Raw genomic sequence first — 24394 nt, 5'->3', positions numbered from 1 at the left:
ATCACTTCATGTAGTGCATTGCTCAATCGTTCGAGGTTACGTCTCATTGGTCTATCGCACCAGGTGATATCGCAGCTTCTTTTGCCAACCACTTTCACAGCGTAGATTGTAACCTAATCTTTCTTCTAGCAAAACCTTTATTTTTTATTTTGCTACGCTAAGCCGAATACATGTTGCAAATGCTTGAAATCTGTTCATATTATCGCATGTGAATGACAAAAATATTGTGCCTACTTGCCTTGCCTTGCCTTGTATTGCCTGTCTGGCCTGTGAAACCATGGTTGCCAAATATGCGCTGGTCATCTTAACCAAAAGCAGCGGAACTTACGTCTCATTGCAAAACATACACCTCCTTAATTTATTTTTCTTATTTGACTTTTACTGGAATTTGCGCTGTGGGTACATATTTATTGCAGGTTCTTTATTACCTTATCGGATTAAGCCTGCCATAGCATTGACACCGTAAGCTTCCCTCGCAATCAAATTTATTTATTTATTTATTTATTTATTTATTTATTTATTTATTTATTTATTTAGAGTGCCTCACTGCGCATTGTGTGACGGGGAGGTTTCACTCGTGAAAAGAGTAGACATGTACTAGGTACTGACATGGGCTACATGTCCATCATTTGTATTATTGCGATAGCAATTATACGAACACTCCAGGCGCATTTCTGCCATCGGCGTGGGCGTCGCCGTGATGTTACGTTTAAAGTCCGAAAGTGGTAACACTGTTGCCGCGCGCTGTACGCTGTATGTGCAAGTGAAAGCGTGCGAGCGTAAGCCGACGATCGCGGCTCAATCTGACGTGCGCAAGGAAAGAAAGCGGGGAGGAAGCGCGCCGTCTTCCGCCGCGCGCTCGAAACTGGGGGGAGGGCAGTCGGGGGGAGGGGGGGGGGTTGTACTGCGGCGACAACTGCGGTGGTGCGGACGCGCGCGCACGCGCGGGCTTTATGTTGACAACAATCTGCTGCTTGGGAGCAGAGTCTAGGTAGGCCGACGGCTCGTAGCATTGCGCGTACTGTGTTCTCGCCGCTCAGTTTGCGTTGAAGTGATGGAAGGCACGAAGGTCACTTCGGTCGCTGCTGCTGCCGCACTTCCTCACACCGGCGTTGTCACAGCGAGTGTCCGCGGTCGTCGAGTGTGACGTGGGCATGTTTGCCTGGCCGCGCTGATACCGTGCTTGTTAATTCAGTTAGTAAGTCATTGTTGTCAAGCCTGTATGGCCGATAAAGCTACTATCCTTGCTTATTATGGCTGTCTACTAATTTGCTATCGCAATCGATGCTTCGACTTTCGGGTGGAATTGAGACTTTTTCGACAACGAGAGAATTCAAAAAGGATCCCAGCCAACCAGGCCAATTGCTCCGAGGAAGACGGCACAATGCAACGGAGAGGACAGACGGAGGGACAGAAGACCCCAATTTCCAGCGTTGGTAACTCTTCTGACATGCTTCACCGATTCCTTGATCACAGGCAGAGTCCCATACAAGCAGATGAACTTGTAATCTCCCCGAACAGACAATCTCGCCGCATGGCCTTTTGTTAAACGAGGGCACGATAAAGTGCTGATAAGAGTGCGGAATAATTGGCATTGATGCAACGTGCGAGCATTGCGAAGTACCCCTTGAGACAAAACGACGTATTCCGGCCGATTGTGTGTGCTGCAGTTCGACACTAAACTATGTCTCTTTAGTTTTGCTCAGAAACGCGCTTCATATTCAACGTAGCTATGGCGTTCAGGTGAGTACTTCAATTTCGCCTGACACTTGACAGCTCAAGCGGATAAATCATGTCATGAGCAGTGACAAGTGAGTGGTAGGAAGGAGTTCAATTCAAACCATTATAAGTGGTTTTTTGGTTGGCTACTTTCATCGAATCGCGTGTAAAATTATTCAGTGGCTATTTCAGGTTCGTAGGGAATATTTAGGTTTATTCGTTTTATTATAACTTAGTTCTGTCCTTTCTATATCTATGAGCATTTTGTCATGCTTTGATGTTCCAGATGGCCGGAACTGGATTGTTTATATTAAACATAACACGTGCTCAAAACGAAGTGTACAGACCTCCAATCATCACCATTTTTTTACTTGGCCTAGCAAAATTTTTAGCAAACCAAATATAAATTTGTAGAGCCAGATTTTTTACCACTTCTTTGCTATTTTTAGAATCAGTATTGTCTATAAAGGTCTAAGCTACACATATCTTAATACAAGAGGAGGCGAACACGTTTTCGGACGAAATGCTCAGTTTCCTTTGAGTTAATGTTGGGCAAGTCGCGCCACATGTTCCAGCTTATTTTCAGAATCCCGTCTTCTGTCTGACCCGACTTCATCGGAGCGATGCCGTCTGAACTCGCCATTCTCTCCTATGTTTCAGGTCTTCGTCTAAAGCCCTCGTATTCTTCGCGGTCGCGTACATCGTCGTTTGCTGTTCCGGTACGTTTTAAGTTCACTAGTACATGCCACAATTTCATTGACTACAAATGAAATCAAGCGTACTTTTTCTCACAACTTTACTAGGCTTGACATATTTCTGAATTTTTTCAGCTACTACTTCTACTCGCCCTAAGTAATTGTTGAGGTCTGAAAAATTGTGTTCACTCGTTGCTTCGCGTTTATTTTTCTTTTTGGGTTTCCTTTACGAGTCATGGTAAATATTTTCAGGAAATGCAAAGAACTTTCACTCTCGAGAAACGTAAATTTCCGAGACCTCTCGCTGGTCCGGCACACTGTGCGATGCACATCAATGTTCCTGAGAATACGTTCCACTGACAGTGAGAAAAAATTCTCGTAGACAAAAATAATTATCATTGGCTAACTTAATGCGTAACATATAAAAAATTTCTATTTTTGTTATGAGACCTCTGAATGGCATAAATGTCCTTTCTAACCGCACAACACATTATCCTCTCCGTAGCTTGCCAATATAAACAGATATTGCTGTAACGTATTCTGCTTTATCAAGAACTACGTAAAGCAGCGCAATCGCTGCTGGGTAAAGTAAGGTAAAGTAGGGTAAACTAGGGTAAAGCAGAAGCAACCGCCCTCTGGCGGCTGGTAGGCGTCTCACAACGCTCGCATTGGGGAGTAGCACACCGGCATCGGAGGCGTGGCACCTCGATTGCTACCGAGATGAAAACCGACGATGCACCATCGGCGTTAGTCAAAGCACCCAGTGAAATGTAAGATAACGCCTAACCTTGACGCTAAGCGCTCAGACCACTGAGTACAGGCGCAAGCAGCTCAGCAGAAACGCTTGTGCGCCAATAATGAGCGCGCTCACGACGCTCTTGCCAGCGGCCGTAGGCAGAACGCAGCCCTGTTATGTGTATACATATACACCGAGCCAAACGCACTGCTCGTCTCAGGAGTCAGTGTAACTGTGGTTCAGTGCAGGCTTTGCGCGTACCGTCGACAGCGGGACATCACGGCTACGGCGACATCGACGGTCTGAATTGCGCCTCGAGCGTCGTCATAGTTGCTATCGCAATAAAAAGCTGTCTGAACAGCTTGACGAGTTCAGATTTCAATACTTTCGGACAGTGAATGCGCGTAATATGTGCAACATATTGATCCGCGATATAAAAGTATTGAACGGGCAATTATTGCAAACACTCCTAAAAGCATTGATGAGCGCTAATTATTAAACACTGTCACTTTAGTTAAATGCGTTTTATTCGCAGCCTCCCACTATTCACGCATTTTGAAAAAAACTTTACGATTTATATTTCGTTGATCATGCAATTTGTTCACGTATACTTGGGGCGGTGCGCGCTATAGAAAAGGAGTTCCTGCAGTACTAACCACTGCCGTTACTGAAGGCTTCCGCTGTCTCCCTTCCTCTTTGTCGTCGTCTTGCTACACTGCCTCACGTTTCAGAAACACCAACCAACCCAACGCCACGCACTGCTGCATATATGTATTGAACATTTTCCAGTAATTAGAGACGAATAAGTAAAGCTTTTGCGTAATTTTTCCGTAATTTTCCGTAAATGGTTCCGTAATTTCCGTCATTATTTCAAGTTGAAGCTGAAGGGTTTAACATGAATATAAATGAAATGCTGGCGCAACCCACGTTCCATTGTTTCGCGCAGTGCCACTCAAAATTTTGTTCTTTTTTTTAATGGTGCTGCCATACACAATGTTTTTTCTTTTATTTGTAGTTCCTATTTTGACTGAGATATTTAACCTGTACACATTCCCTCGGAACGCCGCCAAAAATGGCTGGGCGCCGAACCGGCAACGTCGTGTTCGTCCTCGGAGGGACGCATACGCTGTAGCATCGATTTACAATGCTTTTCACGTTTACAGCCACTGCTGCTTCGGCGAAGAAACCCACGTTCTACACGTTCTGCGTCTGGGACGCCTTCTCCCGCTGGCGACCGGCGCCGCACAACTTCAGCGCGAAAGACATTCCCGCCGAGCTGTGCGATGCGGTCATCTACTCACACGTGACCATCGACAACGAGACCGGTGCGATAAAGCTGACCGAGAAGGAGCTGAGCCTTGGTAAATACATCGCGCTCCTGTTACACTCAGAGCGTGTTGATTACTGCCTCTTGTATAGTAGTGCCACACATCCACCTTGAGTCATCGGATAGCCCGTAAACGGGATATTTATTTATTTTTATTTATTTATTTTACTTAGTTATTTATTTATTTAAATAATTAACTAATTAATTAATTATTTATTTACTTCTTCATTTATTTATTTACCTACAATACCATTTAGGCATTGCAGTGAGAGGGCTCGCTCACAGTGAAGCGAACAAACTACAGCAGTACCTGGCGAACATTCGGTACAGCAAAACAAGCGAAATAGAAAGGAACAGTGAAGGTAATATGTAAGAACAGCAACGCATGTGTAAAAAGTTAAGGGAGCGCTTTAGGAACTTCAGTAAAACGAAAATGTCGTCATGCAACCGCGCAAGAACTTCATTCCAGTGCGACCGCCGTCACTACACATACTGAAGGTAAAACATCACTCAGAGTTGGTTCTCACATAAAAAAAAATTTGCTGCTATTGGTTCATTGTGAAGTATGCTAACAACTATAGCCCATGAATAGCACAGAAATTGAACAAGTCAGATTTCAAAATAAAGGCAAGTACTAAAGGGAAGAAAGGGCTTAATTCCGAAAAGAAGCCGTATCGGCCCTGAAAGTCGTAAACGACTAATCGTAGGTTCACGTCATTCTAACCAAAACTTGATGTGCATTAGCAAAACAGTACAGCACCGTCTAACGTCTAACGAGTCGATGTAGAAAGCCGGTCATTCGAACACCTTCGTAGTAGGAGTATGGTATACCCCCTCCGTGTCCACCATATTTCTTTGAAAGTGAAGTGGTTAAACATGACCAATATGTTGAGCGAATTTGCCGCAACGTGGCGTAACTTGCTCTACATAAACGGAACGCCCACCTTCGGGAAGCACTGCGGTTCAAAGCCGGTGGGAGCCTTAACGGGTCAGAGATCGAGAAAACCAAAACACGCTTAGAGTATTAGTGGGGAAAAGCACAAAAGGCTACATCGATACAGAGATAGATAAGGTTAAATTATACAGATAGAAATTTTTGCGAAGACAACGAAGATGAAGTCGAGACGGGCAACATACTAGACTGCGGTGTATGTAGCAAATGTTAAAGCAAGATACGTGACCATTTGCTTCCTTAACCTTCGTAGCATTTCGTTTCTTTTGTTTTCAGCATAATTAAATTCGGGCATAGCCTTCAAAATTTCTTAATTTTTATGAACAATCGGGCATAGCGTATACATTGTGTCCCAGCTACCACGCACTGAACCTTAAAAAAGCACAGATAATTCTAACGTGAATAAAACAAAGTGAATGTTGTTTAGAGTCTCGGTTGAGAAACCGCCAATAATTTCTTTTATTTTCTGACATTCCATTATTTATTTAAAGGTGATTACATAACTCTGTAGCGACCGTCCGTCTGGTGCACATCTTCGTAGCTAATGCCCGCACACGACGGCAACGTGCCCCAGTGATCCCGTCATCCCGGCGTCAATCCATCACGCTTAGACAAGCCCCACTCTTTTAACAGCAATAAAACGTTCCCTCGCTTTTGCGATGTTTTTATCACATGGCGTTCCTTGCCGCTAAAACTCCCAATACGCACATGCTTTTTTCTCCTCTTCCCGGCGTACCTTTCTATTGACAACAAAAGCAGTACTTTCTGTCCTCGAGCTGTAAAGACATGTTTCTTTTCTCCGTCGGAAACAACATACGATAACTTTTTTAACTCTCGTTCTAATTATCGAGGTGTGTATTAGGTTACTACAGCTCGGGGTACATAACACGCTGGACGAAATCGCGGAAGCACAGAGGATAGCGCAACTCGAAAGACTCTCCGGAACCTAGGCGGGCAGAGAAATCATGGAGAAGATCGACGTAAACTACCACGGAATGAAGGGCCCCAAGACGCAGATTCACCCGGACATCCCGAGCCGCAATAAATACGGAAAATATCCCGAAGAACGTGTACCCCGTGCACAATGTCGAAAGAAGAAAATACCGCAGGAAAACGATCCTCAAGAAGCACGGCGCGCGGGAGGGGGTGCTCTTCGTAGACGCCGCCCGGTACCCCCGAAACTGGGACCACAATGGTATAGAACGACAGAAAGCTGAGCTAGTTGGTAAGGATTCATTATGCAAAATATAAGTGAGGCGTGCAGACAGGACACAAGAGTAGAGAAGTGGACAACACGAACGCCGACTATCAACTGAAGGGAGCACTGAGGCGAAAAATGGTAGTGTTTACTCTCGCCAAAATGGTGGAGGTACTCTCGCCACCACCGACACCACAATGGTGGTGTCGACGGTGGCGAGGGTACCTCCCTCTTCGCGATGGCGGTCGTAGATACGAAAGAAAAGACCATGGAGGGGGACTCCATAAGGACCACATCGTCGGAGGCAGCAGAAGAAACGGCAATCGCATTGGCTGTAATCGATGGTCAGCAACGAGACAGAACAATAATCAGCGACTAAAAGACGGCCATTAGGAACTTCACAAAGGGCTGGGTCTCCACCGAGGCAGCCAAAATCCTGAACCGCAGAGCAGAAGACTTCAAGAACGGCAAAATCACACCCTAATACCTCAACTGGATCCCGGCACATATGGGAGAAGTAACCACAAGATGTCCGAGCGCACCTCCCAAGTTGAACGAGAAGGCCCTCTGAGCCGGGCGAGAACTAAGCCACCACGGCTGGGACAGTGACGGTCCAACACTCCGCAAAAACCGAGGAGGGGGCAGGACTGCGGCGGAGGCGATGGAGAATACGGAGGAGGCGACGGCGACAAAGTAGCGATACAAGACGACAAGGACATACTGGCCATGTACCACGACATACTGACACACTATACGCAACAGAGAAGCATACCCACAGCCCCACGAACAACTCGACAGATCTGAAGAAACAGACTGGAGAAGGTTGCAAACCAGGACGTTCCGAAACCCAAGCACATTTAAACAGGGTAAATACAAGACAATACCCAGACGCGAGCTGCAAGCACTGCAAGCACGAAAACGCAGACATGGCACACATTTTAAGGAAATGCACAGAGATCAGAGCAATATACGCAGAGGAAAACATAGAACCGGACCTTCTCGACGAGCGATGGCTAAGCGCTCTGACTAGCTCGGAACTACACGACCAACTATGGGCTATCCAGTGGGCCTGGGCAGCGGTGTCAAAGCTATGCCTCACCGCACATAATGCACGAGTGGCCTGAGCCCAGGCTGGCAACCTCGTAGGTCCTTTTCTCCCTGAAGTTTCGTTCCGCCCGTCCGTATAGTCACGCAGCTATTTTTAGTATTTCGCGGGCTTTCCGTCGGGCTTCTAAAGTAACTTTTATGTGGCGCGTATCGAGCAACAGAACACTGGGTTGGGAAATGTTTCGTGATGGTCTACAATTTTCTCATATACACTTTTGCTATCAACATATCATATGAGTAGTTGATTGAGTTACAGTAACTACTTCTGTAATTAGGCGAAATACACAGCAGTAGTCTGACTTGCTCCAAGCAGAGGCAAATAGCATTGCCTTGCTTCTGTCCAGCTGTCGTGAATGGGAGGCATCCTTTCGACTCTTACGGACGCAGACGCAGCGTCTGAAAGGCTCCGGCCCTTTCACGTAATTCTCAAAAATACAGCGCTTACAATCGCTATGACCGGGTCACGTACGACCTCCGCTTTCGCGTGCAACAATTAGCTCGAATACCTCTTCCGTCTCATTGACTCTAATGCAAGAAGCGAATGGTCATATATTTTGATTGCCGCCAGGTTGCTCAGCACCAGTAAACTTGTGTTCTTTTTATCCAGATCCAGAGGCCCGGTCTTACTCTAAATCATTCCTCTACAATCCGATATGGATGCTACCTCCACATCGTAAGTCATTCCTCTGTGTCTTTTCCTTTTTCGGGGGGGGGGGGGGGGGGGATGAAACGTATGTTTTAGATATATTTACGGCGTTCGCAGCATCTCCGACGCGCAGTGGTTACGAAAACAAAAACAGCCGTGTACCATACACTGGGTGGAGGTTAAGAACCACAAGTGGTCCAAATTATTCCGGAGTCTCGCACTACGTCGTGCCTTATGATCATACGCTGCTTTTGGCACGTAAGACCTCATAATATCATTTTTAATTTTAGCGTTGTTCAGCCGAATTGATGGCTAGACGACACTCGTTTCAAGGATTGGTGTAAAATGTCGACAGGGTGGAAAATCATCTTAAAGCTGAATTTCCGTATAGCCAACCTACACAGATTTAAAATTATAGGAGTGTGTGCCTGCGCTTAACTTGGCCCTTCCTTACTTTTGCGGCTGCGCACCCGGAATAAGCAGAAATTCTGATTTTTTGACGCAAGCATCGCCCTGTAAGCTTCTGACAATGATTGTACACGGTGTGCAAATGTGAAATGAACACTTATCCTGCATTCAAATGACATTTCCTGCTGGCATGCCAGTCCGAGTTGTTGCGATAAGGATTGTGCGTTTCGAACACTTCTGATTTGGCCGCAAGAATAAGGAAAAGAGGGGGTGTTGAAATAAAATTTAGTGTTCCTTGGAGAATAAGAGGAGTTTACGGTTTGTCACCCATGTGACTACCTCTTTGCCAGCATTCTTCGCAACTGCGGTTTGTTTCGTGTTACCTAAATACGCAGTCTATCTATCTATCTATCTATCTATCTATCTATCTATCTATCTATCTATCTATCTATCTATCTATCTATCTATCTATCTATCTATCTATCTATCTATCTATCTATCTATCTATCTATCTATCTACCAGTCTGTCTGTCTGTCTGTCTGTCTGTCTGTCTGTCTGTCTGTCTGTCTGTCTGTCTGTCTGTCTGTCTGTCTGTCTGTCTGTCTGTCTGTCTGTCTGTCTGTCTGTCTGTCTGTCTGTCTGTTTGATGTCTGTCAATCTAACGGCACGCCTCATACTTTATCCCCTGGCGAATATACGTCAAGATAATCATAAGCAGCTGAGTCGGTGCACCGGCATTGCGAAAGCCTCTTACAGCAATCTCCAATTACTTCATTTAACGCGACAGCGTTAAGGGCCCCATGTCGCAGAAAATCCGGTCTTGGTGTCGGCGGCGGTGTCCCCGGCCAAGAAAGTAATATCAAATCACGCATCCCTATCCACGCAGGCCCTCCGCGTGGCGCAGATGCGTTATTGAAATAATTGAACTTCTCGAAGTGAAATGCGTCAGAAAATTTGTAAAGAACGACTCGCACTCAACCTACAGATACGATAGCGTCTGATTGTATCCTGAATACATGAGAAAACATAATTCTGTTACGAAGGAGCTCAAACGCAAACCCCTTTTAACGCGAGAGCGGTTTCCAGCTGCCGTATGAGGTTTATCCCACTAAGACCGGAGCCGCCCGCTCGGTTCCTTGCAACGCCCTCAAAACGAGAACCATGGAAGCTCGCTTTCGCGCGTATGTAGCGTTCGCCGCTAATGATTCCAGAAAAACATTACGTGCACATAAATTGCAGCTGCCCGGAAGCGTGAGAACCAGTCAGGGATCTCTGAATGCTATCTCGTTCCATCCTCAAGGCGAAGCTTGAGCGTCCTCCAAATTTTTCTCGGTCGACTACGTTTTACGCCAGTAATCCAAATCTCATCACACCTCGTAACATCGACGGCCTTTCCGTTCCGTTCACGCTCTATATGTAACTATGACAAACTGCTGGTCATCCGCTCTATACTCATAGCATCGCAGACTGGCCTGCTCGGGTTCTTCCGGTTAATCTCAACTATTAGAGTTTCGGCTACACACGCTTGCTCTCTAATCCATGCCGCCATCTTTCCGAAGTCTTCTAACGTTACTCCCAGTGTCAACTTTCTTTATTTTTTCTTCGTTCCGTCAAGCTTGGGTAAAAATGCGCGTTTGTTTTTCCTTATTCTTCTCCACAAGGCGGCTTTCGTGAATTGAGCGAGCTGAAGAAGAGGAACCCGAAACTCAAGCTGCTGCTCGGCATCGGCGGCCCGCACGAGACGGTAGAGAGGTACTGGCAGTTCCTGCGGCAGATGCACCTCTACAGGGACATGGTTATCAGCATCTCGCAGTGGGTCAAGACGTACGGCTTGGACGGCATCGTCGTCGACTTCTTTTCCGGCTCGAGGACGGCGCAGGACTCGGTGTGGACGTGGGACACGGCTAAATTGATACACCCTTTCTTATGGGTAAGGCTTAAGCGCCACTCTAAGCGTCGCAGACATCCCACGAGACAGGGGTGGGTCCACGAAATCGAAGCGCGCGCTGCTCCCCTGAGTATAGCATTTCTTTTTATGCGAAGCATATTACTAGAGCTCAACCCAGCTCCTCAGGCGCGGCGGTGTCGCCTTCAATACCACGTGACACCGTGACGTCACGACAGAGGAGAAACGGGGCTCCAACTCGCGCCGTCGCTCGCGGCGTCGCCTTCAAGGCTGACCACGTGACACCGTGACGTCACGACAGATGAGAAACGGGGCTCCAACTCGCGCCGTCGCTCGCGGGGTCGCGGCGGTATATAAGCAGCTGCGCTTGCCTCTGCTAGACACTCACGAGGTGAGATGCCTCCTGGAGACATAGCTGCTCGTTGGAATGAGAAGCGAAGGTTGTGGCGTGCTACAGAGACTGTTTCTAGGTGGCTTTGCTACGGCGCAGCGACTACGCGCCCCGCGTCGGACGCGGTGAGCGTCGAGCAACGCAGCGTTCGGCGCGACAACGAAATGTGCGCCTGAGCAAGCGCCGCGCGCCTGAGCCGACGCCGACGACACCGGCTTTTCTGCGACACGAGCTCCTTAACGCTGTCGCGTTAAAATAAAGGCTAGTATGCTTCGCATCCTGGGCTTAACCTTAGCTAAGCCACAGCCATTTTTTTTCGTTGTTGTTTGCATAACTGCACACAGATGGGAACGCAGGCTACATTATAGAGCCGGCAGTCTCCAATACACAACTGAGAAACTGTAACTGCCCACTCCCTCATAAAAATGCACACGTGCGCCACAAAAAAACGGACGTACTAAGTATACGATAACTAAATGTAAACAACGGAATGCACCAAACCAAGTCGGTATAGGTTACTCATATGCACCTGCGTTAAGGGAAATTTCATGTACACGGTTGAATAAAAAAGTCCGCTATACGCGTAGCACGCGAATGTCAGTTTTCAAGTACTCCTGTTATCGAACACTCGGTTAACGTAGAGTTCATAAAAAAGAAATATCTACAAAATAAATTATTCAGATAGCTGTCTACAAGAACATCTGTCAAGACACACGTCTGTTTAGCGGGGCACGACAATGGACTAAGTAGTTTCGTAAGGGAAAACTCCCGTTTGCCAAATGATGCGCGTGAAATTCACTTCCTGCGTTGATGCCGGACCTCCGACATCGCCAAGGGGACAACGCGAATGGAAGCAAACGTCTGAGAGTAATTATCCGCAAGGAAACGCACACAGTGAAGGCGCTTATAGGCGAAGTCGTTGAGAACGCATTACGGAAACAGCTGCAGCTGAGGTCCCACTTCCTATCAGGCTTCACTAGGAAATTTCCTTTATAGCTTTGCAGTTATCTCGGTAAGAGCAACGAGCATTCTTTACTGATTCTAGAAATCACTGCTGGTTCAAATGAAATCTCACACTGGCTGAAATGAATTGGAACCTCTCGCACCAGTAACCTCGCCTTAAAGGTAGCGTTTATAAAGAAGCAATGCCTGTCGCAGTATTTGTGCACGCTTTAAGCTCTTTAGCACCAATTCAAGTTTTTTGAGCGGAAAAAATATAACTAAAGAACTTCAGGTTTTATTCGTTGTTCTAGCATTTATTTTTTTTACACGTCGGAACTGAATTAGGTACTCAATAGGCCCCAGACTCTCCCTAAAGGCATCTAAGTTTGAATAAATCGCAAGGTAAGTATTTGTTTTTTATGACGAATGGTTTGCTTACGGTTCGTTAAGATAGCTGTGAGAGAGCGCGGTATGAAATGTATGCATGATCGAAAGAAGCGACATGATCTGCGGAGTCTTTTGTATTTTTTTCTCTTCGCAGCAGACAAGCTTTTTTTTTCCTGTGTTTTACTTAAGCATTTTATATGCCGTCAAATTTGTTCTTCACTCCTTCCTTCCCTTCTTCGGGAAAATTGTGATGAATGTAAGTCGAGCTGCTTTAGTACGTTACGCCTCTGCAATAACGAAAATACAGAACAGACGCCAATACAAAAGGCGGGTGGCGAGGCCGCTTTTTTCTGAGAGAGAGAGAAACAGAGAGAGATGGACTTCATTACATTCGAAAGGATTCAAGGAGGATCCAACCACTGAACTTACACAAACGGTAAAGTTATAATTGCTCCCCACAACGGACGCTAAATACTTGAAAATACGTTGAAATGTATACGAAGTCACATTGACAGCTGCGCTATAGTGTTTCGGCGAAAAGTTTTAAAAAAAAGGACGGCATTTTGTCCTTTATTTTTACTTTTTCCTGCAATCAACCTCTTGCCGCAATATTAACGGAAACTGAGTTGTAAAGGAGTACTTAGTTATTCCAAAATATGTTTGTGCTAACCTTATGTGTCCCTATAATATGGTTCTACGCCCTTCTTTCTGGAATGTCGGCAGGTCCTGTGCGATGTTGTTGTTGCTGCTTGCCCCATCCACTTTTCGCATTCGTTTCAATGTGTTCACGCGTTTGTATGTCTCCGAATATTTTATCTGCCCCCCCCCCCATGCTTTCCATGTTTGTTTATTTGTTTGTTTATTTATTTATTTATTTATTTATTTATTTATTTATTTATTTATTTATTTATTTATTTATTTATTTATTTGTTTATTTGCAGGAAATACGCCAGAGGTTCAAAACATATATAGCAAAGTGGCACATCATCCTGACGCTGCCCGCTTTCGACAGTTCCACGCACCACCTGTTCAACATCAACAGGCTCTCAGAGTGAGTGCGGAATGAGGCTTGCTTGCGCGAATCGAACTTCGCTGCATGCTGACTAGGGGAAAATGATAAGGCGCAGCATCTAGGATTTCTTCTTTTTATTTTTTTTCGCAGTACGAAAATATTGCGAATGGTTATCTCACAAAAAAGAAAAGACGGCTACAGGCCTGCGCGGCCACACGCTACACAGTCAGTGCGTAAGCTGCAGGAGCGACTCGATGGGACCGCCATCTTTCGGCTCCACGTACAACAGGGTATATGAACGGTCCGCCCGGCTTCGACGGCGAGCTGCGCCTTGTGCTGCTACTTGTACTGCTCTTTGCAAAGTGGAGGGCTGAGCCCGATGTTGCCTGGTCGCAACCGCACCCGTAGATCTATGTTTTAACGCGACAGCGTTAAGGAGCTCGTGTCGCAGAAAAGCCGGTGTCGTCGGCGTCGGCGGCGTTGGCCGTGAGCGATAAATCCCAGCAGGCACTTCATGAATAAAAACAACTTTTGCTTCTTCAGCAGCGATTCGCAACTCTCGAGGGGGCATGACGCGTGAGCCAGACTACGCGATGTCACATCGTCGATGCTATCGATGTCGTCATCGATGTCATGATGTGACATCCATGTCACATGATAACGATGCTGCTGATCGTGACGGTGGTAATTTATTTTCGCATCCTCTGAAACGAGCGGTGACAAACGATCACCTAGCCTGCTTGACTTAAACAGGTCCAGCCACATGCAGCATGCAAGTGCTACTGCTACGTGCAACTGCTGCATGCCGGGACACCTGGTGGTATACAACCGCAACTGCAATGCAAAGTGTGACACGTATCGACGTTATGCGGCGCGCGTGTCACATCGCGTGACACATGGCGCGACGCGATGCTAAATGCGATGTTAAATGCATTTAGCATCGCATTATCACTGTGCCCTTTTGATCGGCACAATGATGAACAGTCACCTAGCCGCGTTGCAATCGCGTTTCTTCGTTTCCCTATGCGCCTTTCGCGGCGTTGCCTCGCCATCACGCCAAACGCAGCAGCATAAGGCGACGACGAAAAGCAGGCGATTAGCATAGTAAGTGCGTACGCATCTTTCACATAGCTGCCACGGGAGTTTCTGCGTTTAATTTTTTTTTCACTCTGTCGATTTGTTTGCGCATTACTTATAGGAATGCTGGACAAGTAAGCCTAATCCTCCTCGTTTCATGCAACCTAACCCTCCTCTCTTAGATGCGCGTACGCTGGGCTTGTCGTTGTTTCCCAGCATGGCTGCAGACATATTCCTGGAAGCGCAGATCACATTCGTGCGACCCTTACCTTCTTTCTTTTTCAGAGTGGTCAACTTCTTCTTTGTAAAAAGTAGCGACTGCCAAGAGTTTCCGAAAGGCGCAGGGCTGAACGTGTCAAAGACCATGGACATGTCTGATGTGAGCACGTAATTTCTCTAATTGTGATTTGTTGCTTAGCGAGCTGGTCGAATACTAAGGAATGAATAATAGCACGACAAGGAAATAAACGTCTGAGTAAAATAAGCAAAGAGATTGGGGGATAATTATTTTTCCTTTATGATTTCATATGGGCGGATCGATATCGGCATGGCAGAACCTTAACGCAAAAGAAATACACTCAAATATCATATTCCCAGCACGAAACCACGGAATAATTGCATTTCATACGCTTGCATGTCGCTCTGACCCTCCCTGTATTTGCTTCCTTTTCCCGATTATCATGATTGCGAAATTCGTAATATGGGCAAGGAAGGCATCTTTTTTTAAAGAAAGTTTAAGTGAATCAACCACATAATAATTAAGCAGTCGTAAGGCTATCTCAAGAATTCTTACAGACCCGCTTTGTCTTCCAATATACTTAAGTTGTCTAGAGAGGAAGGTACACTGACAGTTTTAATGGTGTGATACACTTAAGCTATGGCACATTTACTTCCAGAAGCAGCGTTCACTAAGGGTTCAAATACAATATCCCACAAACAGTCGAAATTATAAATAAGTTAAGTTTTCTCCACACAGCTAGTATGCAGACTTTATGCAGAAATCGTCCATAAGATTTCTATTCAGGGCTCATTGGAGCTTTGTGTCGCCGTTGCGTCATTCTTCCATAGATTCCTGCGTGTATATCACATTTGAGGAACCCGCTTCAATATGCAGCCTAATTTCCTTGTTCTCCGTTCCTTTTCTCGCAGATTGACAGACTCGAGCTCATCGTGAAGAGAGGCGCCGAGCGCTCGAGGGTGGTGCCGGAAGTGACGTTGTCCGGTCGCAGTTACTCGGCTACGGGTTCAGGCTTCGGAAGGCACGTTGTGTTCGAGGGCCGACAGGCTAATTACACCAAGCAGAACGGATTCCTGTCATCCTTCGAGGTGAGAAGACGCAAATGTTACTCTGATGTAATGAACTCGGAGGCGCTGCATTGCTGCGCCAATCGAACTACCGGAAGGCAGCACGTGTTATTAATGTATGCACGAAGAGATCCTGTGTCGTCCTTCAAGGCAACGAGTATTTATTATTCAAGTTACTGTTGAAGGCTCGACATATGAAGAGGGGTCGGGGGACAAATGCGAAATAAAGAATCGGTACAGTTGCTTTGATTCTGTAAAGCAATAATACTCAAGTTTAACAGTGCAGGCATATACAAACTTCCCGAGACAAAAACGACGCAGTACAATGAGTACAAAATAAAATGTAGTAGTCGTAAAGATGCGTTTATGTATAATTTATGTTTGACATCAAAAATTATCGATCAACTTAGAATCGTAAAAGTAAATTGTGCGTAAACGTGCACACATTCGAGTGAAAATAAAAAAGCAGCATAATTATATTAATGCGCACTCTGGAAAAACTAAATGTGAAGAAATTATAATGGAGATGAAAAACGGCAGAACAATGTACTCGCTTTGTCAATGTAACCATAAAGTAGGTATTTTCTTTCTTCGAGCTAAAAGAAAAGGTAAATGAACACTGAGGCCGAAGCTCGCAGACAACGGCTTGCCTTACGTGTACCTCACGCTGCGGTCCGTTATGACTTGAAAGAAGTCTGACCCCTCCGATCAATCGCTTAATACATTACCGAGTGTACCGCACGCTTTCGCCTTCAAGTGTTACAGGAGTGTAACATGCTGCCGGACTTTTTTCTAGTCAAACTTTGTCGTTCTTTAATTTATAAAAAAAACTGTCGAAATTTTCATTTCGATCGCCTAGACCAACTGGACTCAACATATGGTACGCACTTGGTACCAACACTGTAGAGACTTCGACTATTTCCGCTATGTATGGATAGCGTCCAGAAACTTAGTGTGTCGGGCTTTTCATCGAATATTCTTGAAATATCAATAAGTCTAAATGCTAGACCGACACAAAGAAACACGTACATCGTAGAGCAACTCCGTAGTTACCTATATAGCCCACATTGTCTATACAGAGGCAAGGGTATAAATAAAGCAAGTTTTTGTTCGTACGGTGTTCATTAATATCTCAAGCATCACGATAGGCTGCCAGCTGCTCCTACAAACAAGTCTCGATTTTTTTTTTTTTGCAAATGCAAGGCTTAGGTTTATTTAATGAGCCTTTCCTGCGGATGTCACTGAGAAACAGTATGACACCTTTGCTTCGGTATATTTGCCACATTTATGCGCAGCACTGAGTACATTGACAAAAATAATATTTATTACAGGAAGATCTCCGCACATAATAACAAAGCTTTTCGTTCGGAGCTGCTATTTGCTTTTCGTGCGGTCGCATTCGCTATTGATGTATCCACCTTAAAGACTGGCTAGAATTTCCTCTTAAGAAGAAGAGCTCTAGCGTAAGCGGTTTCTCTTTCTTCTTTTTTGCATTTGTGAATACGGACACTGAGTTTTCGCAGTTTGGCAGAGGACATCAGGAATACAGCAAGACAGAGCGAGCAAGAAAAGTGCGTGCCTAAGCATCGCCATGCTGCCGCTCTTGTGTCAGAAATGAGTGTCTAAAAGAATGGCTGTTGAAATGCTTGTTCTCGAGACTTCGTGCTCACCTGCGTTCCAGGTGTGCTCCGAGATGCAAAGCGGCTGGGAGCAGGGACGCTCCAGCCAAGAAGCCTGCCCGTTTTTGAAGAAGGACGAAGAATACGTGGCCTACGAGGACGACGAAAGCATTCGTCTCAAGGTAGCGCATATTAATACCATAAGACATTTTCCTTGGGTTCACATACACCTGGCAGCGGATAATGCGGTGGCAGCAGGTGTGAACTCCAAATTTTTCTGCCAGTCGTAGGAGCTCTTCGTTTTTGGCAGGCCGCTTCCGCTACTGTAATGCCCGTGCCACCATTGACAATTGCCTATTCTTACAAAATTCTGTGCACAAAGAGATTTTTTGAATTCGGGCCGGAGTATCCTTCAGCGCTAGTGTAAGGTCAAGCCAGAAGCAAGTTTTTCGGTCATGCTCCCAAAACCCTCAGGCATTGCCTGAAAGATGGCACTTTCGAGGGATGGGAGATAAAACTATACCCCACGGCTTAACGAGATAAACTTATGTTCCTCTGAGACATTATTCCTTAATAGGCGTTCTCAGATAATATAAAGCTGGAGAACTGTGATGTGCCATAGTTGAAGAGGGCTTGCGAACTGCGCATTGGTGCGTGCCCATTTCTCTTTTTCCTGTTTATTAGATTGATAAATTGTGCAGATGATAAAACAGAATTGCTCAAGAACAGGCAAAATAATAGCATACCAACCAACCAGTCGCTAGGTTATAACAAATACAGAGTGTCTCACGTAACTTGAGCCAAGAATCCAAAATGAAAGGTGCGTCGGAATAGAATTAAGCCGAACCCATACCATTCGCAATAGCCTATAGTAGCTCAGACATTTTTTTGTTTTCCCCATAACTCCCTAATTAATGAAGTTTAATTGCCCAAATTTTCAATTTTTGGCTGAGGACCCCAAGCATGATATGCAGGTTTGTAGAGCACCTTCAGAAACCACCAATCGAGTTGTTTTCTTTACGATACGTCTCACGTAGCCTTTTTGTCCGGGTTGCAGAAAAAGCCGGCGAAATATGAAAAAAAAGCCATGTGATGGAGCGTTTGCGCAGTGGTATTATGCTGCACTCAAGCGTGCATGTGGTGAACAAGGTCGGCTGCGTCGTGACTGGCGACGAGGAAACGGCAAGGCGTTCTTTACCTCATCGACAGCGCTCCGCCAGCAGCGTGCATTTTCGTCGCCATCCGACAGGAGCCAATCAAGTTGATGTAACAGAGGCTAATTGAAGCGCCTCTGGTGGCATATAACGAACATTAGATATCCAGTGACCCAGGCTAGCGCGATGGTTGGTTTGAAATCCGGGGCCCTATAACGTAAAACCATTCCAATATGTTTCTATTCCAATTTCCTGACGTCAAATTTGCGTAACCACCGACGCAAGCACCGGGCGGTCACCCGCAGGGTTGTCTGAACAGACCAATCAAACGCTCTCCTCGTTCATAGGTGGTCACTTTTGTTTGCTTGAAAAACGAATAACACGGCCTACACTGAGCGGCTTGTCGTATCTGATTGGCTGACAAGAGGCGAGGAGAACGCTCAAGTGGAGAGGAATTCACTGGGGTAGAGCCAGTGCACTGAAAATAGATAACCGGATGAAGAAGGTGGTGCCGGCGTCTGCGATTGGTCGGCTTTCCCTTACTTATCTTGTGATGGCTGGTCGAAAATCGCGGCGGCATGCGACGGAAGCTTAAGAATGACGCTAAAACTGACCCTCAGTAAAGAAGCCTTGGCAGAATGAGGTAGTAAACGTGCCGAAAATGCTTGAAAACGTTACACGGTCACGCAAGAAGTTTTATTATACGCAAATACACCCATGCTCTCCGGCAGGTGCGAGTAGCCAGCGTCTAAGCGATCGGCGGCAGCCATCTTTTATTCCTTTCGGAACGGGGCAGCCTGCGGCTATTCCGAAAAAGATTTCAGTTTTGTTCGGCATATTAATGCATCTTTATCGCGTACACGTCACTGTGACGCGGTGAGTTTGTGCGGTTTTGTTACGTCGCGTGACAGGCAGGTGAAGTGGGTGGAGCCCGAAAACTTTTTACCAATAGCCGAGGGCTAATGGCGAAAAGGGGTTGAATCAGAAATAACTGTTTTTCTTTTTTTTGTCAAATCATGCATAATCAGTGTGTAGACATCATATCAGATGGGGAGGTATTGCGGCTTTCGTGACGTCGCGTGACAGACATGTGAAGTGGGGCTGGTCGAAAAAAGTTTTTGACCAATCGCGGAGGGCTGATAGCAGAAATGGAATAGAAAAGTTTGGAATAGTTTTATGTTATAGCGCCCCCGGTTCACTCACAGAAAAGCAGTCCGATGCTCTAGCCATTAAACCATGGGCAACATATTGACTCAACGGTAAGGTGTGGACAGAGAAACATGCCAAACGCTGGGTTAAGTTCCCAAAAGAATAATAATCACATTAATAACGTGGGCGTGTTGCCTTTATCCGGGAAAAAAATGTGGTATTAATGCGCTAGCTTTCTTAGGGTACATCATGCACTTTCAGGGGTCATAAGAAAGAAGCTGTACCGGAAATAAAAATGTGGTATTTCAGTAAAGCCCATTTCTTCTGCTGCGGTCGTAGTTCCTCGCTCTTTGATGCTCGTTTTGTTTTGCTGCATTGCAGGCAAAAATGATCATGGGTCGCAAGTACCGCGGCGCAGTCATCAGAAGCGTGGACCTGGACGACTACAACTCGCAATGCGCGGGAAAGTCTAACCTTCTCAACGGCCTTCGCTCCAGCTTCAAGGAAGCAACTCACGACATGGACTATCCTTACGATCCTCCGAACGCGGCGTGGTGGGACGCCGACATTTCCAAAATGTGGCCCACCTTGCCACCGCTACCAAAGCCAACAACGACCAGTGCAAAGAAGGTATCGACACCATCCCAGCTCGAGACCAACACGTCAACGAACCCGCAGAAAGGCCCAACGGGCAAGGAAACAACTCGTTCGCCAACCACTGCTGCGACGTCGCCGGTAGACGTACCTGCGTCGAAAGTTCCAACGGAAGTTCAGAGTACGCCCGGGAAGGTGCTCCCAGCAGAGACTACCACCTCGCCCGGTAGCGGTGACCTAATGGCTGTGACATCCACAGAATCGTCTGCTAAGTCCGCAGCATCGTCCGCGACGTCGACGGAATCATCTGTGACGTCACCGGCACTCGCAACTGGTGCAACGGCGGCGACGGAGACGAGCAAGAATGTCTGCAAAGGAGTCAAAGACAACACGATGCTGCCACATGAGTCAGACTGCAGCAAGTACTATCACTGCGTGCATTCGACGCCGTACCTCAAGGACTGCGCGCCGAATACAATCTTTGACATTGAGCGTCAAACATGCAACTGGCCGGCGATCACCAACCGGCCCGAATGCAAGTTGTCTTGATGTCCTGCGCTTAGCTGAACGCATGTTTGTGTACCACAGTGCTCTGGCGATATCCTTGTTTTCGTTTCAATAAATCACATATGTTCATTTCCATTGAGTGTAGTGAGTGACACGCTAGACATACAGATACATAGCATAATAGTGCGAACGGCAGAGTTCGTTCAAATATTCAAGTTACGATGACTGATGCGCTCCAAGTTATAAGCATTTACCTTAAACACCTCTGAAATAGAAAGTAGTAGATTTGTGCTGAGCTGCAGCTATGAATTAGGTGCCGTACTTACTGAACAATACCTTAGAACCTAGGCACACGATCAGCGCCAGAAATGGGTCATAAAAGTAGACAACTCCTTATCGTGCTGCATCAGCCAGCGCTGAGATAACCTTCTTGTGCCATTTACGTGGCTCTGCATTTCTCTTACTTCACCTTGGTCGATTTTTGGCATACAGCAGCTGCTAGTTCGTGTACATGGTGCGCCCTTCTTCTAAGTTCATTTCTCAATGCTATAGCTGCAGCCACGGCAAATAAAAACTATCAAACACGAGCGTGGTGTGAACACGCAGATCTTGCCTACACCTTCCTATACAAAATCATGTGACGTGCCGACAGATGTACTGACATTTTTATTTTTCATTTCATTTATGCTGTTTCCTTGTAGAAACAGAAACAATTTCGAGGCAGCAGGCCACCCTTGTGGCCATGCTCGCGGATTCCCAGCCAAACTGAGGAACCGCATCCAAAACAACGCTCGATTAATCTCTAGGTGTGCGACTCTAGCGTTGGTCAGGAACTCAAATCCTGTCCTTCCTTCGTATTGTTCTCCGCTTTAGCTTCTCCCCCAATATAGTGCAGCCAAAGGGGCTCTGTCCCGGTTACGCTTCCTGGCTTTGGTTATACCACTGGCTCCCTTCTACCTGCCTCTCCCCCTTGCGCGATTTGACACACGTATACACATCGTATACAAGCCATGAACTCCATGCGTCATGCGCCTTTAACGCCGTCATCAGTCACTGTTACACATGACTGCCGGGTGATAAGGACCAGCATCGACAGGCGCAACGCTGCCCCAGAGAAGCAACCGCATGGCCTCAGAGTTCAGTGACTTGAAACACGCGAACCATACAGGCAAAAATAATCGTGCCAAGCCCGAGGAGCAACCAGTAGACCAGGCCCAAATATTACACAGAGAGCCGAGGTGTAATCGCTTTTAAAACGACACTATGCCGGCACCCTACGCAAACGGTAATCGTCCCGCAATCGCAGAAAACAAAGCGTAGTATTTTACGTTTTACAAGAGTAAAATATTTCTCTAAAGTTCTCGAATGCTTGTAAAGTAAATTTCTGCAACTGGTGTAATAATTCAACATACATCAAGCGTGCGGTCGTACGCGCCGACATCGATAACACGGTCTTCATTCTGCGCTAATTGAATTGCTAGTGCGTCTTGTTTTATTTTTTTTTTCTAAGACAGCGGAACGTTTGTAGGCGTTTCAAACAGGCATGAACAAGGATTTAGCAATTTTTCACTTAACCCTTAGTTAACCCACTCACATCAAAATTTTTCCGCGCATTTGCACTAACATTCTCCACATTCCCTTTGAACACAAACTCCAAGGACTTATTTATTTCTCCCCACACACCGCGAAAACCCGCTTATAAGCTTTCCGGGCGCTTCTAGTCGCACTAATGGCGTAGCTGTAAATGGAGCTTACGCTGTCGATTATGCATAGCTCGTGCCTCCTCTGCAAGCTTGCGTGTCATTACATTCAGTGGCAACACCAGGAGCCAGATTTTGCAGCAAAGCTATTCACATTAAATTATATTCATACTCCGCCTTTGAGGAAACGAGAAGCAAGTAACGTTTATTAGTTGCAAAGGAACTGAGGCCCCGAGATCCGGGTCTCTACGTTTGCCCTAAGATTCCTGGCACCGCAAATTATTTATGCATAGTGCATCGGGCGCCGGAGTTCACAGAGCTTTCCGACCGTAAGAGCTGTTTGCCACTGACCGGCCGCCTTGTATAATAATTTGTCCCACGTCACCCGTGGCTGGCATATTCTTTTACGAAAAGTTCTAGGGCAATCATTTTTCTTTTAATGTGTTTCGCATTCTTTGGGCACTAGTCGCGATTTCTTGCGACTCCTAACTGTCTTCGTGGGCCGATAGCGAAGATAATCAGCACAACGCATGAGTGAAATCCGCATGGTGGTACCGGTGCTGAGGGGAGCATTCTCTCACACTTCCCTGCTGTCGTTGTCACTGAGACGCCGCGCCTGTGGTCGCGGACGCCACGCGGGATTGCGAACTGATCTTGGGTGAAGTGGCCAGTTGGCCGCCCCCGTGCATGTGAGGAACGATGGGAAGGGGGGACATCACCCGTAACACGTAGAGCCACGTCATCAGCCTGGTTGCGCCCACTGCAGGGCTAAGACCTCTCCCATACTTCTTCCAACTACCCCGGTCATGCACTAATTGTGGCCATGTTGTCCCTGCAAACTTCTTAATGTCATCCGCCCACCTGACCTTCTGCCGCACCCTGCTACGCTTCCCTTCATTGGAATCCTGTCCGTAACCCCTAATGACCATCGCTTATCTTCCCTCCTCATTACATGGAGGGAATGTAATGCTATAAATTTATTTTTCTTGATTTCAACTAAGATGGCATTAACTCGCGTTTGTTCCCTCACCCAATCTGCTCTTTTCTTATCCCTTAACGTTATACCCATCATTCTTCTTTCCATAGCTGATTGCGTCGTCCTCAATTTGAATAGAACCCTTTTCGTAAGCCTCCAGGTTTCTGCCCCGTAGGTGAGTACTGGTAAGACACAGCTATTATACACTTTTCTATTATACACTTGGGAGGAGGCACAAATGACCTCCTCCCAAAGCGTGCTAAGCACATACTTGGATAGCAACCGAGAATGTTTCTTTATGATTATTTTTTTTCTGTGGGTAATTTGGAGCCACCATACTTCTCCGAATGGTTGTGGAGAGACTTTCCGATCCTATCATGGAGCTTCCGGGAGCTTGTCGGTTGGTAACGCTGACCGAAGGTCACCATTGTATGGGCTCTCGTATCGTAGCACCCGTGTTACGGCCATGTTTCGCCATACGACCTAACATATGATAAGGAATAAACTACATCATCGATCATTAAAATCCATTACAATATACGACAAGTCTGTCTAGAGCTTTGACTACAATCTGGTTTTTGTTGGCAGCGAAGTATGTCCTGTTAAAATAACTACATTCACGGTCCGCTGCAGAAGTTCAGGGTGGCGGCTGCACGGTGTAATATGCCCGCATCAGCTTGATTAGTATTTCATCAGCGACAGAGTCTCTTTGGCAAGGCATTGTTACGGAACACGCGTGACCTCCTTATCCAAAGATAAGAGCGTCAATTAGAAGAATGGCGCAGCACAGGCATGAGCGTCGACAGTCGTCCGTTATCGCGAGTTATCTGTTTAGATGTAAATGTTTCATCAAAGCGAGCTAGTTCGGTTGAAGCCTTCGCTTCGC

The 24394-nt window shown here is 46.3% G+C and overlaps 2 protein-coding genes across 4 annotated transcripts in view; one reads left to right on the top strand and one right to left on the bottom strand.

Moving 5' to 3' along the window:
* LOC135912619 (uncharacterized) overlaps nt 1-3855 on the bottom strand; it is a 29206-nt gene extending 25351 nt beyond the window's left edge. For both annotated transcript variants that reach the window (XM_065445113.2, XM_065445114.2), the window contains exon 1: nt 3807-3855. The gene's annotated coding sequence lies outside the window, so the exon portion shown is untranslated. The remainder of the gene's footprint in view (nt 1-3806) is intronic.
* On the top strand, nt 1317-20967 carry LOC135912681 (endochitinase-like). Of its 2 annotated transcripts, none has more exons than XM_070522275.1 (10): nt 1317-1432; nt 2380-2438; nt 4314-4511; nt 8342-8407; nt 10451-10719; nt 13357-13466; nt 14790-14883; nt 15654-15830; nt 17491-17610; nt 20113-20967. In XM_070522275.1, the coding sequence occupies exons 4-10, from the start codon at nt 8392-8394 to the stop codon at nt 20872-20874; spliced, it is 1548 nt and encodes a 515-aa protein (XP_070378376.1). In that variant the 5' UTR covers nt 1317-1432; nt 2380-2438; nt 4314-4511; nt 8342-8391; the 3' UTR covers nt 20875-20967. The 2 variants fall into 2 exon arrangements, with proteins under 2 accessions (XP_070378376.1, XP_065301266.2); XM_065445194.2 differs by lacking the exon at nt 1317-1432 and adding an exon at nt 1586-1743.
* The last annotated feature ends 3427 nt before the right edge of the window (nt 20968-24394 follow it).

This window comes from Dermacentor albipictus, chromosome 7, assembly GCF_038994185.2.
Source record: "Dermacentor albipictus isolate Rhodes 1998 colony chromosome 7, USDA_Dalb.pri_finalv2, whole genome shotgun sequence".
NCBI classification, from domain to species: Eukaryota; Metazoa; Arthropoda; class Arachnida; order Ixodida; family Ixodidae; genus Dermacentor; species Dermacentor albipictus.
Note: the sequence above shows the minus strand (reverse complement) of the source record. Positions and strands in the feature narration are given on the sequence as shown.